The 12,500-nt window shown below is 49.8% G+C and overlaps 1 protein-coding gene across 2 annotated transcripts in view; it reads right to left on the bottom strand.

Moving 5' to 3' along the window:
* EXOC4 (exocyst complex component 4) overlaps positions 1-12,500 on the bottom strand; it is a 324,065-nt gene that overhangs the window by 259,672 nt on the left and 51,893 nt on the right. For both annotated transcript variants that reach the window (XM_085893972.1, XM_085893973.1), the window contains exon 4: positions 12,155-12,413. In XM_085893972.1, the coding sequence (XP_085750098.1) occupies positions 12,155-12,413 (259 nt within the window). The remainder of the gene's footprint in view (positions 1-12,154; positions 12,414-12,500) is intronic.

Here is a 12,500-nt window from a genome sequence, read left to right as displayed (position 1 = left end):
ACATGTATTCCCACTAGACAACGGGTTTGGGCCTAACTACACATATACTCACCGAGATATCTCACCTAAGGGACCTGAATGGTGGTTTGCGAATTTGGTAACCACAACACTACCCCCTCCCCTTTTTACAGACTCGTCCCGAGTCGTCAAATTCTCGTGTGCCATCATGTGTAGTTTTCCCCTAGTACATTTTACCTACGGATCCCTGAGTGCGACATTCATGGTATTCGTGTCCCGAAAATAAATAACCTGAGGGCTGCGTAACTACCTAAACAAACTCACTCACACGGACGACTTAAATAAAATTGCCGGCGCTAAGACAAACATGCCGGGGGCGCACTCATATTTACAGTACATCTTAACCTTAACTTACAAATTTTACACTAAACCATGGCCCAGGATCAATGAACTCTGCAAAAGAAAAGCAGTTAACAGGGAGCCAGGCTGCTCGCATGCAGTCTCTGGCTCAAAACAATGCAGGTGACAGGGAACGTGGCTGGCTGCTCACACGCAGTCCAAGGCCTTCCCTTTTGAACTGAACGCAGTGAACCACAACGGTGCATGGGCTGCACAACGCAGTCTCCGTGCCAGCTCAAGTGGCACACGCAATGAGCACAACGAATGGATGGATGAACACAAACACGGTGCACGGGCCGCCACTGCAGGCCCGTGTTGTAGCTGCCAACAGGGCAGTTCTTGCAGCTTGCCAACTGTTGCTTTCTGATCCTGGCGCACATGGCAATGAACAGGGGGGGGGGGGCAAAGCAAAAATTGAACGGGGCTGGTGAACGTGGGCAGTGGGCATGGCATGGCAAAGGTGCAGGCAACACAACCCGCAGAAGAAGGCCGCTGCAGGCAAACACAGCCGGCAGATGAACTGGCCGGCACAGGCCTTGAAGTACCACAGCTGCAGATGATCCGGCCGGCACAGGCCTTGCAGCACAGCAGCTGCAGACGAAGTTAGCCGGCCTCTGCCTTGCAGCAAAACACGGCCAGCCGATGAAGTTGGCCGGCACAGGCCTTGAAGAAAAACAGCCAGCCGGCAGATGAAGCGGGCCGGCACAGGCCTTGCAGCACAGCAGATGCAGACGATCCAGCCGGCACAGGCATTGCAGCAAAATAACAGCTGCCGATGAAGTTGGCCAGCCTTTGCCGTTCCGTGGAGGTTGGTGGAGGGAGTGCGGTGGTGCTGGACACTTGGAAGGCGGGCTTGGACCTACCTGTCTCCCTCCCAACCTATCGCCTTTGCCTGTCACTGTACATACCCACTCCCTTAATTTGTGAAAAACCAATTTAGCCCCAACTTATTTTTTGGTTGTTTTTATTTTTACTTCCCCACTATAAATCGTCCCCGAACCCCCTTTATCGTCCTTGTTCGGCTAACCTATCCTGTCACCTAGCCTACTCCCAACCCCTACGTTCCCTTCCCGGAGGGGAATAAGGGAGAGCTAACGTCCTGTGTCGAGGCCCAACGAAGCCTCAGAATGGCCTCCCCAGAGTTCGGCGATCTATAACCAAAGTGGGTCCAGCGGCCCACAACGAGAGCGAGGGGATGGATGGTGCGGAGGGGTACATCTCCTAAACTACCCTAACCATTTAACTGTTAAACTACCCCGGGGCTTTCAACAAGCGCCTCTCGCTTAAACTATTGGTTCTAACAACCCAGATTCCCGTCGCCTGTGTTGGTGTCCTCACAATTTCGGGCCTCGCCCCCCCAATTTTCTCTCCGTGCCCTCACACGGTCTCCTGGCTGGGACACGTGGCTCCCTTTGGCAGGCACGACCCTCTGCCGAATCTCCCGCTATGGCACCCCCGGGCACTACACTGCCTCCGAGCCTACCAGCTCCCTAACACCGGGGAGTGCCCCCCATGGCACCTCCCCTGAAACGCACACGTGGCAGGCTGGCTTCCCAGGCCCCTTTCCGAGGGTCACCCTTGCCCACAACACTGCCCACGCGGCTAATGGCGCCCCGGGCCCCCGCACCAAGCAGGCGCACCCGTGCCCACTACTCTATCCCGGCCCCCCATGGGCCCATGGCCTACCGCGGCCGACTAGCCTGGTGCCCGGGGTACCCACTCAGCGATACTCACCTTTCGCAGCCACGCTCCCAAGCCCGTCAACAGGGCTCCAGCACCCCTCCAAATGGGTTTCGAGCCTACATTCCCACCAACAGCAAAATAACCTCCATTTTTTCAATTTGACTAACCCAGCTAACTCACTTTACTCTGACCCCGGGGTCCCTTGGGCGGGAGTCACTCCTCCCCCCAATCACTCATCGCACCATGCAGTCCCCATTTGCTCCATACACACAGACCCGCTGGCCTCACTCACTCACCAAGCACATGCTTCCACTTCACTCACCAACTCTTCAACACACACACCGCTGAACTCTGCCATCCTTCTATCTACCTCCCCTAACTAACTCGTGCTCCCACGTCGTCCCTTAAACTAGTAGCACGTTCCTTTTAACACTACGTAGCTAAACTACGTCAACTCTACACATTCACAAGTCTGTCACTGTCTCCTAATAATCCCATTTTATTTCCCAACCTAAAGCTCACTAAATCCCTCTACCTAATCCATTCCACGGACTCCATGAGGACTTACCCCTGCCCCATGAAGTCGGTCTAACTAAGCTAACCCTTCCCCCTAACTAGTTTCCATCCTGTGCCCCGGGTCAGGGGGTCTTCCACCCCTTGCCCAGGAATCCTGTGCACCCGAAAGTGAGGCTTGCTTTTTTTTTTTTTTTTTTTCCCATGCGCATCACCAGCGCGGCAACTCGCGCACTTTGCACCTGACCGTGACGTCATGCAGCTGCACGTGTTCCTCGTCCCTCCTTGGACGGTACCATCCGGCAGAGATACCCCTCCTGCCGGATTCCAACCCCACGTGCAGCCATGGCGTCACCGTGCGCATAAAAAAAACACAAGCCCCACGTCTCGAGGGGTTCCCCACGCGAACACATGTGCTTTGCCCGTTGGAGCTTAACACACGATCGCGTGGAGAACCCGTCCGGTCCAAATCCGTTATCCTGCCTAAACTTTGTCCGTCCGCGGGATCGGCAAATCCACCGCGTGCGTTTCCGGACCGGGACTTCACTCTCGCAAGCGAGCACGTGGCGGTCTCGTGCGTTGCACAGCACGAACCTCGTGCTCACTGCTGGGTGAACCCGGCACGGTCCCCGTAACAACTACAGCCGCAACCCGGCTTTCTTTCCTCTGTCGCCGTCGTCGTCGCCATTCAACCCACGCACACCTGCGTGTTACGACGCACACACTCCACTCCATCACATTCACACCGGGAGACGCGGCTGCGTGCTCCCGCATGCCAACCGACATCTCCCTCACATACCGCTCTCTCACACACACGGTCTCCCTTGCATTCGGCCGTTCACTCACGCGTCCCTCACTACTCACACAAACCATACTACTTACACACGCGGGGGCACTCACCCGCGGTGCCTCATCCACACTCCGTGCCTCACCCACACACGCGGGGGCACTCACCCGCGGTGCCTCACTCATACTGGCCGTTTCATCCACACACACGGCCTCTCTCACACACGGTACCTCACCCACACACGGCGTGCTGGGAAGCACGTACTCCGGCACCATCGCCACCACACCACACACACGGGGTCGCTTTCACACACGGGGACGCACTCACACCTTGCACCACACACACAGGGACAACTACACTGGGGATTCGTGTCCCCACAAGGGTCTCCGGGGCCTCTATACCCCCCAAGCTCTCCAAGCACCCGTTCGCAGCTATCCTCCCCTCAACCTCGCAAAGCACGACCGAACTCACCTGGTCGTGACTCGCCTCAAGGGAGCATACTCCCTCCCCTCGTTCCTGGAGGAGGCCATGGCTATCCAGGTGCTCGCACTGGGTCTCTACCCAGTCCGCCAGCTCACCCCCATTATCCTCCACTACCTCCGTGTGTGTGTGCGCGTCACTTACCCCGTCTTCTTCGTGTTGTCTTCCCTCTATTTTTTCTGTCTCCCGTGTCTCTGCCAACTCTTCACCCTTTACCTCCCTTGTCTCAACTATTATTTCCGTTGTCGTCACCTCGTGTCTCGTCTCACACGTTTTGGTCTCCCCATTTTATTTTTCCCTTTTGGTCACCGTCGATTCTTCTGTCACGACCCTCGCCCAACACGCCCCCCGAATTATTTTTTTACCCGCCTCCACCGCGGGCCTGTCAGCCGTTGCACCCCCTTCCAGCTCGTTTGCTCCCACACGTGGAGTCGCCATTCCCAGCTCCCTGGTCACGGCCTTCATGCCCGCCTGCAGGCATCGGCCCATGTTCTGCATCTCACCCCACAGCTTTTTTGTTTCTTCCTTCATTTGCTTGCTCATGCTTTTTATTTCGTTTATAAATTCATTTGCGTTTGCATCCATCTTTTCCTTCATTTGTTGTGTATTCGCATCCAATTTTTGTGTATTCGCATCCATCTTTTCGTTCATTTGTTGTGTATTCGCATCCATTTTTTGTGTATTCGCATCCATCCTCGCTGTCATTGCCGCCAGCATGGCGAATAGCTGGGCCATGTCGGGTGCGCTTGGGTGAGCCGTTTCGGCAAGGGTCGGCGGGTTTTGGTGGAGAGGGGGGGGGGAGGTGTCATACACCGCGGCCGCTGCCGCACCTATTTCGGGCTCTGGGTTCAGTTGGGCGAGTCCGTGTTCCTGCACAATCAACATTTCCTGCACGGGGATTCCATCCTGAGCCATGGATTCCACACATTCTACATCCATTTCTAATACCCCCGGCTCCCGCTCGCCTTGAGACGCCATCTTGCTTCTCGTGAAGGGTTAATTTGAATCGCTCGTAATTTGGAGGGAATCGGGGGTCGCTTCTCTCACCCCTGGACCGATTCCCGTGAATTTAGCTGGAGACAGGAGAGCCCGTTTTCCTGTTCTCCGATACCAGTGCCGCGAGGAGGGCGATGGATTTGTATCGCACGACCTGACACCAGTGTTACGGATTCACGCCCGCCGGCGTGCTGACGGCCACGTAACTCGAATCGCGGCACGTCGCCCACCGGACGGACAATCCAGTCATGACCCTCTCGGACTAACGCCGGGAACCAGTCACGGGTGGACCTTTTGGTCTCACCGCGATCGAGCCAATCGGCCCCCGCGTGGGATAGGGTTGCTCGCCAAATTCGACCTACCTAAGTACCCACACGGAGGGTAGACCGGGCGATCGCACCTCGCCGCAGGTCGACTTCGGACACGGGCCACTTAAGCGACCCGTTCCGTACTATCGGGATAACCGAGCGGTGTTATTCGTCGACCTCGACGGTTCGATTAATTATCGGGCGTATTCAGCCCACTACCAACCCTTTACGTGAAGCAAGATGAGGATTCAATGAAAGAAATGACGAAGCGAAGCGGGAAACAGTTCAACACAAAGCACATTTATTCGCGATGAACGGAAAGCACACATATTCAATTCCACCAAAAGCACATAGAAAAGAGGAAGACAAAAAGAAACACAATGCAATTTTACACAAAAAGCAAATGCGACAATGCAGATCTAATACCGACTACGCGAGCACACGGCAACACTTATACAATTTTACTTCACAGATGGCGCCGACAACACACACCCAAAACCAAGGAAAAGAACACCCTCAAGGATGAGGCGGGCCTGAGGCCGAGACCGGGTCGGGCCTCCCCGTCTGGTGATGAGACGCGGAGCGGCGATGGTGCCTCAACTCCGCGGGCCTCGCGGACAGTGTCTGGTAGGGGGTGGGAAAAGGGGCCCCCTTGGTCGCACTATCTCAGCGCGGGGGGAAACAGGAGGGGGTTGCTGATGCTCGGGGTATAGAGGATTTTTACTCTGCCTCGAGTCCCGCGACGAGCGTCTCCACCTCGACCAGGTCGCACCGTCGGCCTCCTTGGTGTGCAGCTCCCGGCACGACGCGAGCACCCCCTCGTCTGCCCTCGCCGCCTCTCCACAGCTCCGTCCTCTTCGCTCCGTCTCCAACGCACACGACGACGACGACGACCAACTCCTTCTTGCTTCTTCTTCCCAACTCCACCGACTGCGAAGTCTTAACTCACTTGACTGACGAACGCGGTCGCTTATATAAGCCCCGTGGCTTCGCTCTCTCATCTTTGACCCCCTGCCTTCGACCTTTCACCTCGCTCCCCATTGGCCCGAGAAAAAGTGGGCGTGAATGCATTTTGATCCATGAATTTGCATATAGTGACCGCCCTCCAACGCCCTGGAGGCGGGGCCAAATCGCCCCTCGCTCACCGATTGGACGGAACAAAAGTGGGCGTGTGTCGTTTTTGATCCGTTTTTGGAGCGGAAAATCCGTGGTTTTGTACACGCTGTTCGGCGCGCGCCCTGCACGAGTCCAACACCGGTACCCACAAGCGGCGCAAGAACGGTGGCGATGCGACGGTTGCGAGGTGTGACGTGAAGCGGCGCCGCGGTGGGTGGTTGATGTTGTGGTTGGTGGTGGTAACAATGGCGGTTGGTCCAAAATAAAGATAGCAAAAGAAAAACGGCTATCCTGAAGAGTCGCAGCACGCATAAATGTCATGTATTCCCACTAGACAACGGGTTTGGGCCTAACTACACATATACTTACCGAGATATCTCACCTAAGGGACCTGAATGGTGGTTTGCGAATTTGGTAACCACAACAATATATACATATACATATACACATATACACATATACACATATATATATACACATACATATACATATACATATACACACACACACACACACACACACACACACACACACACACACACACACACACACACACACACACACACACACACACACACACACACACACACACACACACACACACAATTTCATTTTGTCTATTCAACTGCTGCTCAAAGAAGCAATAACGTTGGATTTTTTTGAATCGTGCACACAAATTGCATGTGTTCCACTGGTACGAGCAAACACAAATAGCTCTGAACATTTTGAGATGCCAATCTCCATGCTTGGGCATTTGTCTTCGAAATCCTGTGAAGTGTCACCAAGATGTCCCAGGATAACATGTTTCAGCTCATGGATTTTGTCACCATCAAGTCCCCTCACCGAAATTAAGTACTTCCTCCCAGGAATCTGACTACCTGGTGATTTTGTCATCTTGATAAAACTCCACAGCAGTGTTCACTGCAATCTTCATTCAAGTTTGAGCCAGTTTTCAGATTAGGGCTCAACATTTCCTCTGACATGAATAGCATATTCATGCCAATCATTTGATTAGCCTGAATATGCTAATCATTTCAAAGATTAGCAGGAATGTGCTAATCATTGCCTGAACACTAAAGGTGGAAGGAGATCATGTTTTCACCCCTGTCTGTTTGTCTGTGAGCAGGATATCTCAGAAAGTTATGGACTGATTCAGACGAAATTTGGTGAACAGGATGGGTGTGTGATGGACTAATCGATTAGATTTTGGTGAAGATCTGGATCCGGATGGTAGAATTTTTTAAACTGAATCTTCACCATTGAGAGATGGGGCCAAAAAAAACTATATACAGTATAGCATGATATCTCAAATAGTTATGGACAGGTTATGACAAAACTTGGTGGATGAGTTGGATAGGTGACAAGAGCAAGCTGATTAGATTTTGGTTCAGGTGTGGATGCAGATCCGGCCTATCAGAATGATACAAAACGTGAACTGTTCAGCCCGGCGGAGGTTTGCGCTCTACTGAGTGTCGTACTCGTTGACCATCGCTTTGCTTTGGCTGTTCAATCCAAATAATTGGGGGCACCCAAATTTTGCACAATTTTAGGAACGGACCATCTTTTGCACAACAGTAAATATGATGACTTTCTCACCCTTGACAATGGTGTCATGGATTGTTTTTGATCAACAGATATAATTCCATTATTTGGATCAATAGCTATACTGCTTATACAAGTAGCCTGAACGCATCGCTCACAGCAGCATAACGATGACGCTTCCATCTTTGGTCCACATGTGGCACGTTTGCTAACCAGTCTCACATCAGGCAAAGCCGACACCAAAGCAAAGCTGCCCTTTTTGTCAAAATTCATTTTTTTCTGTTGGTTTGTCTGTCCGTTCCCTTATATCTTGCATATCTTCAGATCAGAACATTATCGGGCCACCAAACTTGGTAAAAACATTATGGGGATCCCCTTGTGGGTTTTATGGTGAATTTTTTTTAGTTATTTACTTTTGTAGATTTTTCAATCAAGGGGGAACTTGTAATAGAGGTGGGGGGGGATCTCTAACGGCTTAAGTGATGTACGGATAATGCAGGACCCATAGGTGATAAATAATGAAAAAATAAATGAAGCAATTACTTCAATAGTTTGAGATTTAAGGGGGTGATTTGGAAGAGCCCAAAACACTGCCCTGGGGAACTCCAGCCTCCACTGTGAGAGGGAGCAGAAGGCCCAATTGATGGGTTCATGTAGGAGTTCAGGAATCCAGGAATGAAGGTAGCCTTCTATGTCACAGGCGGAGAGCTTGGAAGCAAAGCAGGATTCCAGATTGTCGAATGCCTGATATATGTTCAGGGAGACGGTCCTAACATCTCATTTCAGATTTAGTGCATTGATGAAAGAGGAGAAGAAGAACATTCACAGTTGAATGATCAGAATGGACTCGAAACTGATGGTCGGAGATTCTCTTAGAAATATTTATTTGGTGGCAGCTGCTTCTTCAATGGGGTTGATCAATTTCACAGATATCTGTTTAGCTCCTCTTCCTCTATAAACTGTCCAATGACTTCCATCATATCACCGTCCTCTCTTTCATTAAAGGAAGAAACAGAGCGGATGGCTCTGTTTCTGCCTTGAATAAAAGTGTGCAGTATGTCCACTTAGGTTTCAATTGGCCATATACTGTATGTCTGGATGTTACAGAGAACCTTTGTCTTGTGGTGGTTCTCTCTAAAATATAAAGGTTTACAGCACCTGCTTCTGAAAGAGGGCATACCCTGGCATATCAAGATTTGTTAGAAAAGAAAATAGGATGCAAATGTAAAGCACAAATCTTTTCCCCATTGTATTTCCATTTCTCCACAAACAGTCAGAAGCAGAGCTTACTGCTCTCCCATCGCAGACCAGATGGAAGCCTCAATTTTTTTTTGTGCCCCTTCTCAAATCTTGAGCTTTCATCCCTCAATCACTCTCCAGTTCATCCAGGTCACACGTGTGAGAAAACACACACACACACACACACACACACACACACACACACACACACACACACACACACACACACACACACACACACACACACACACACACACACACACACACACACACACCTCTTGCCTCCACTCCTTTTGTTCTTTTCTTCTCCGAGTTTGTGGAACCTCCATCCTGGTCAGTCAAATCCCATTCTTCCCTCCAGGGTTTCAAATTGGCAGTTCACCCACCTCAGATCACCCTCCATCCCTCCCTCTGTTATCTTTTCTCTCCTCCCTCATTAAACCTCCTTGACTCAGGCTGTAATGTTTATAAACTGCTCTTTTCCCTCCTGTCCATTCAGCACTCATTGCATTCTACCATTGCCCAACTACCCCCATTACCTTATCGGTGCATTCCATTAAACCCTCTGTCATGTCAGATTACTCTTTCGTAAGATTGGATGAAAATAATAATTACTTGATGCCTTTTCCATAGAAAATATTCAAAACTTCAAAAAAAAAAAAAGCACTAACGGTGAATGTATAGAGTAGTGAGAGTATCAATGAACTTCAGTATCATCGAGTACGAGTATTGTAAACCACAGGCTACTGATATATCGCTTGCAGTCTCACTCTCTGAATCTTGAGAACCACTTTAAGTTCTCAATTTACTAAAAAATAAAAATATATAAAAAAAGACGAGAAAACCATGAAAGAATGTTTAAATCCACCTTGACCAAAGTAGTTGGCCTTTGTGAACAATTGAATATTCCTGCAACAATTCCAAGGCAAGCAGGTGAACAGAAACTTCGCAGCAACTACTCACAACAGGAGAGCCCAAACATTTCTGCCGGCAATCAATGTTTGGGCCTCAACTTTGTGAGGCCTCGACCTCGACCCAGCACAGCACTTGACCCAGTGCTGCAAAACCCAGTTTGGGCCTCGACCCAATCAATACCTCGACTTTGTGATCTCTGAATTGACTTTGTACCGTTTTTTGCGCATTTACGTGAGCAATGTGGAAAGCTTTGGTACTTGTTGCCGGAACACCTGACGAACACTTCTGACGAATCAATAATGCAGCTCGTTCAGGCAAGAGATTAAATGTATTCTACAAGTTGTGACTGATTTTCAAATGTATTTTTTTTTTTTTTTTTTTTTTAAACAGGATTTAGGAACACTAAATATTTAACTTTACGTTCATGGCAACAGACATTAAAATAAACGAAATGGAGTGAACCCGTTCTTTAAAATTGTTACCCTGGAAATTTGTTCCTTTCGCATTTGTGTTTCTGGTCTTGCTCTCAAACCTGAACATTTGTTGGTTAAAAATACAAATAATTTATAGTTCTGCATCGTCGGCTTTTGGACGAGTTAATCTTGACTTCTTTATCATTTATGCCTGGTGTTGGCTTAATGGTTAGGGTGGTGGGATTTGGATCCGAGGGGGATCCTGAGTTCAAATCCCGCTCAACTGTTGAATGAATACCAGGTGGGATTAACTCAGCCTGTCATCCTTCCGAAGTCGGCAAAATGAGTGCCAGCATGCTGGTATACTGTCGGAGTGGCGACCTGTCCAGGATTGTGCCCAATAGCCAAGGAGACTGCTTAAGCAGCACCAACACTCTGTACAGAATATGGTCCCAATCTCCTCTCCTCCTCCTCCTCCTCTCCTCTTTACCATCTGACTTGTGCTCCTGTTCTGCACGTTTGTTTTTTAAGGTGAAGAAACTTGCGCTTCTGAGGCAATCATTTTATGTCATTGTAGGTGCATCAGTCAGATGTGGCACAACCCACGGCGGTTGCTGCTGAAGTTGACAGGTGGCGCTTAAAATGGGCAAATGTTCCAGCAGAAGAAATGCCACAGAATGGAATGGAAACACTGGTTCACTGGAATGCTACAATATATCCAATTATCACCTGTCGACTGAGAATAGAGAGTGCGATTGACACACTTGCACTCTCTCACCCCGTCACCTTGATTTTGTACTTTAAATATTTTGTGGACCTCTGCTACCAACTCATTCAGTAGGTAACCTTAACCACCCTCACACCACAATCCCCCCCCCTCCAAAATAAGGAAAATCCTGGTTGTGCCCCTGCCTGTCGTGCCAATAAATAACACCAGATGGGTTGACGCAGCCTGTCAACTTTTCGAGGTCAGCTAAATGAGTACCAGGAGGTACTGCATCAACGGCGCAACCGCACTCCCAGCAATGATGCAAGCAGGAGCCATAGGCTGCATTCGAAATAAAAATACCCACAACGACCCTCGCAAATCCTAGTTTTTCAACAGGTCAAAAGAAAGTTGGTGAAGAAGCAACAGTGTTGCAACAATAGTTGGAGAATAATTTTTTTTGGGGGGGGGGGGGTGGAGATAATGCCATTCATCAGACTCAGCATGTAGGGAAAGAGCTGATTGAAAATCCTTCTCTAAAATAGCCATTTCCAATTGACATAGTGCTGGCCGGGCGTAGTGGCGTGCGCCTGTAATCCGGCTACTCGGAGGCTTGGGTTGGAGGATCGCTTGAGGACGGGATCTCTGCACTGGGCAGGGTGGAGAGCAGCCTGGAATCATGGCGAAACCCAAATCCTGATCCCTGTGTCGTAAGAGGCGACCAGGGTTGCGTCAGGAAGGGCATCCGGCGTAAAACCTGTGCCAAATCAGTATGCGGATCATAACGGATGATCCGCAGTGGCGACCCCTAACGGGAGCAGCCGAAAGATGAACAACATAGTGCTGGTTGAAAATAAATAAAAAATAAATAAAGATATTCCGAAAAATTAAAATTAAATTAAAGTGAACTTTATGCCATTAGACATTTTTAATGCAACAGTTGCATCCTTACGAGTCCTTGTGGGTCATGTTAATATATATAAATATCAGCTGCAAAGTGGGTTCGATCAGCAATATTATGTGAGGAGTAAACACAAACACACACGCTCACGACCATCATGAAAACTTCCCAGTGAGGGAGTACAACAAACTAGTTCACCTGTTTTTCTGGCAGGGACCTCAACATCTGATTTTCGAGAGCCATCCAAATCCAGCCCATGACCGGTGCTGCTGTTGCTTCCAAGTGGCTGAAATGAGCTAGGCGTGACGCAGCTCGTCGATCGGATGTACAGATGGCGATTCAGCTCTTCGATCAGCACCAGGTGCAAGTTCATCTTCCGACTCTGCAACTCCAGGCTTAGATCACTCAATCCTTCCACCTGGGACAGGCGGTGAGTTAAACACTCGACTGCATCCACCTGCCAGAAAAATAACAAGGAAGAAGAGAAATGTAAATTATACAATTGGAACTTGCAAAGAATGACGAAAACAATATATGACAACGT

The sequence above is a fragment of the Eptatretus burgeri genome, chromosome 9, assembly GCF_056783735.1.
Source record: "Eptatretus burgeri isolate ZD-2024b chromosome 9, Ebu_testis_v1, whole genome shotgun sequence".
NCBI classification, from domain to species: Eukaryota; Metazoa; Chordata; class Myxini; order Myxiniformes; family Myxinidae; genus Eptatretus; species Eptatretus burgeri.
This window is presented reverse-complemented; position numbering and strand designations above follow the sequence as displayed.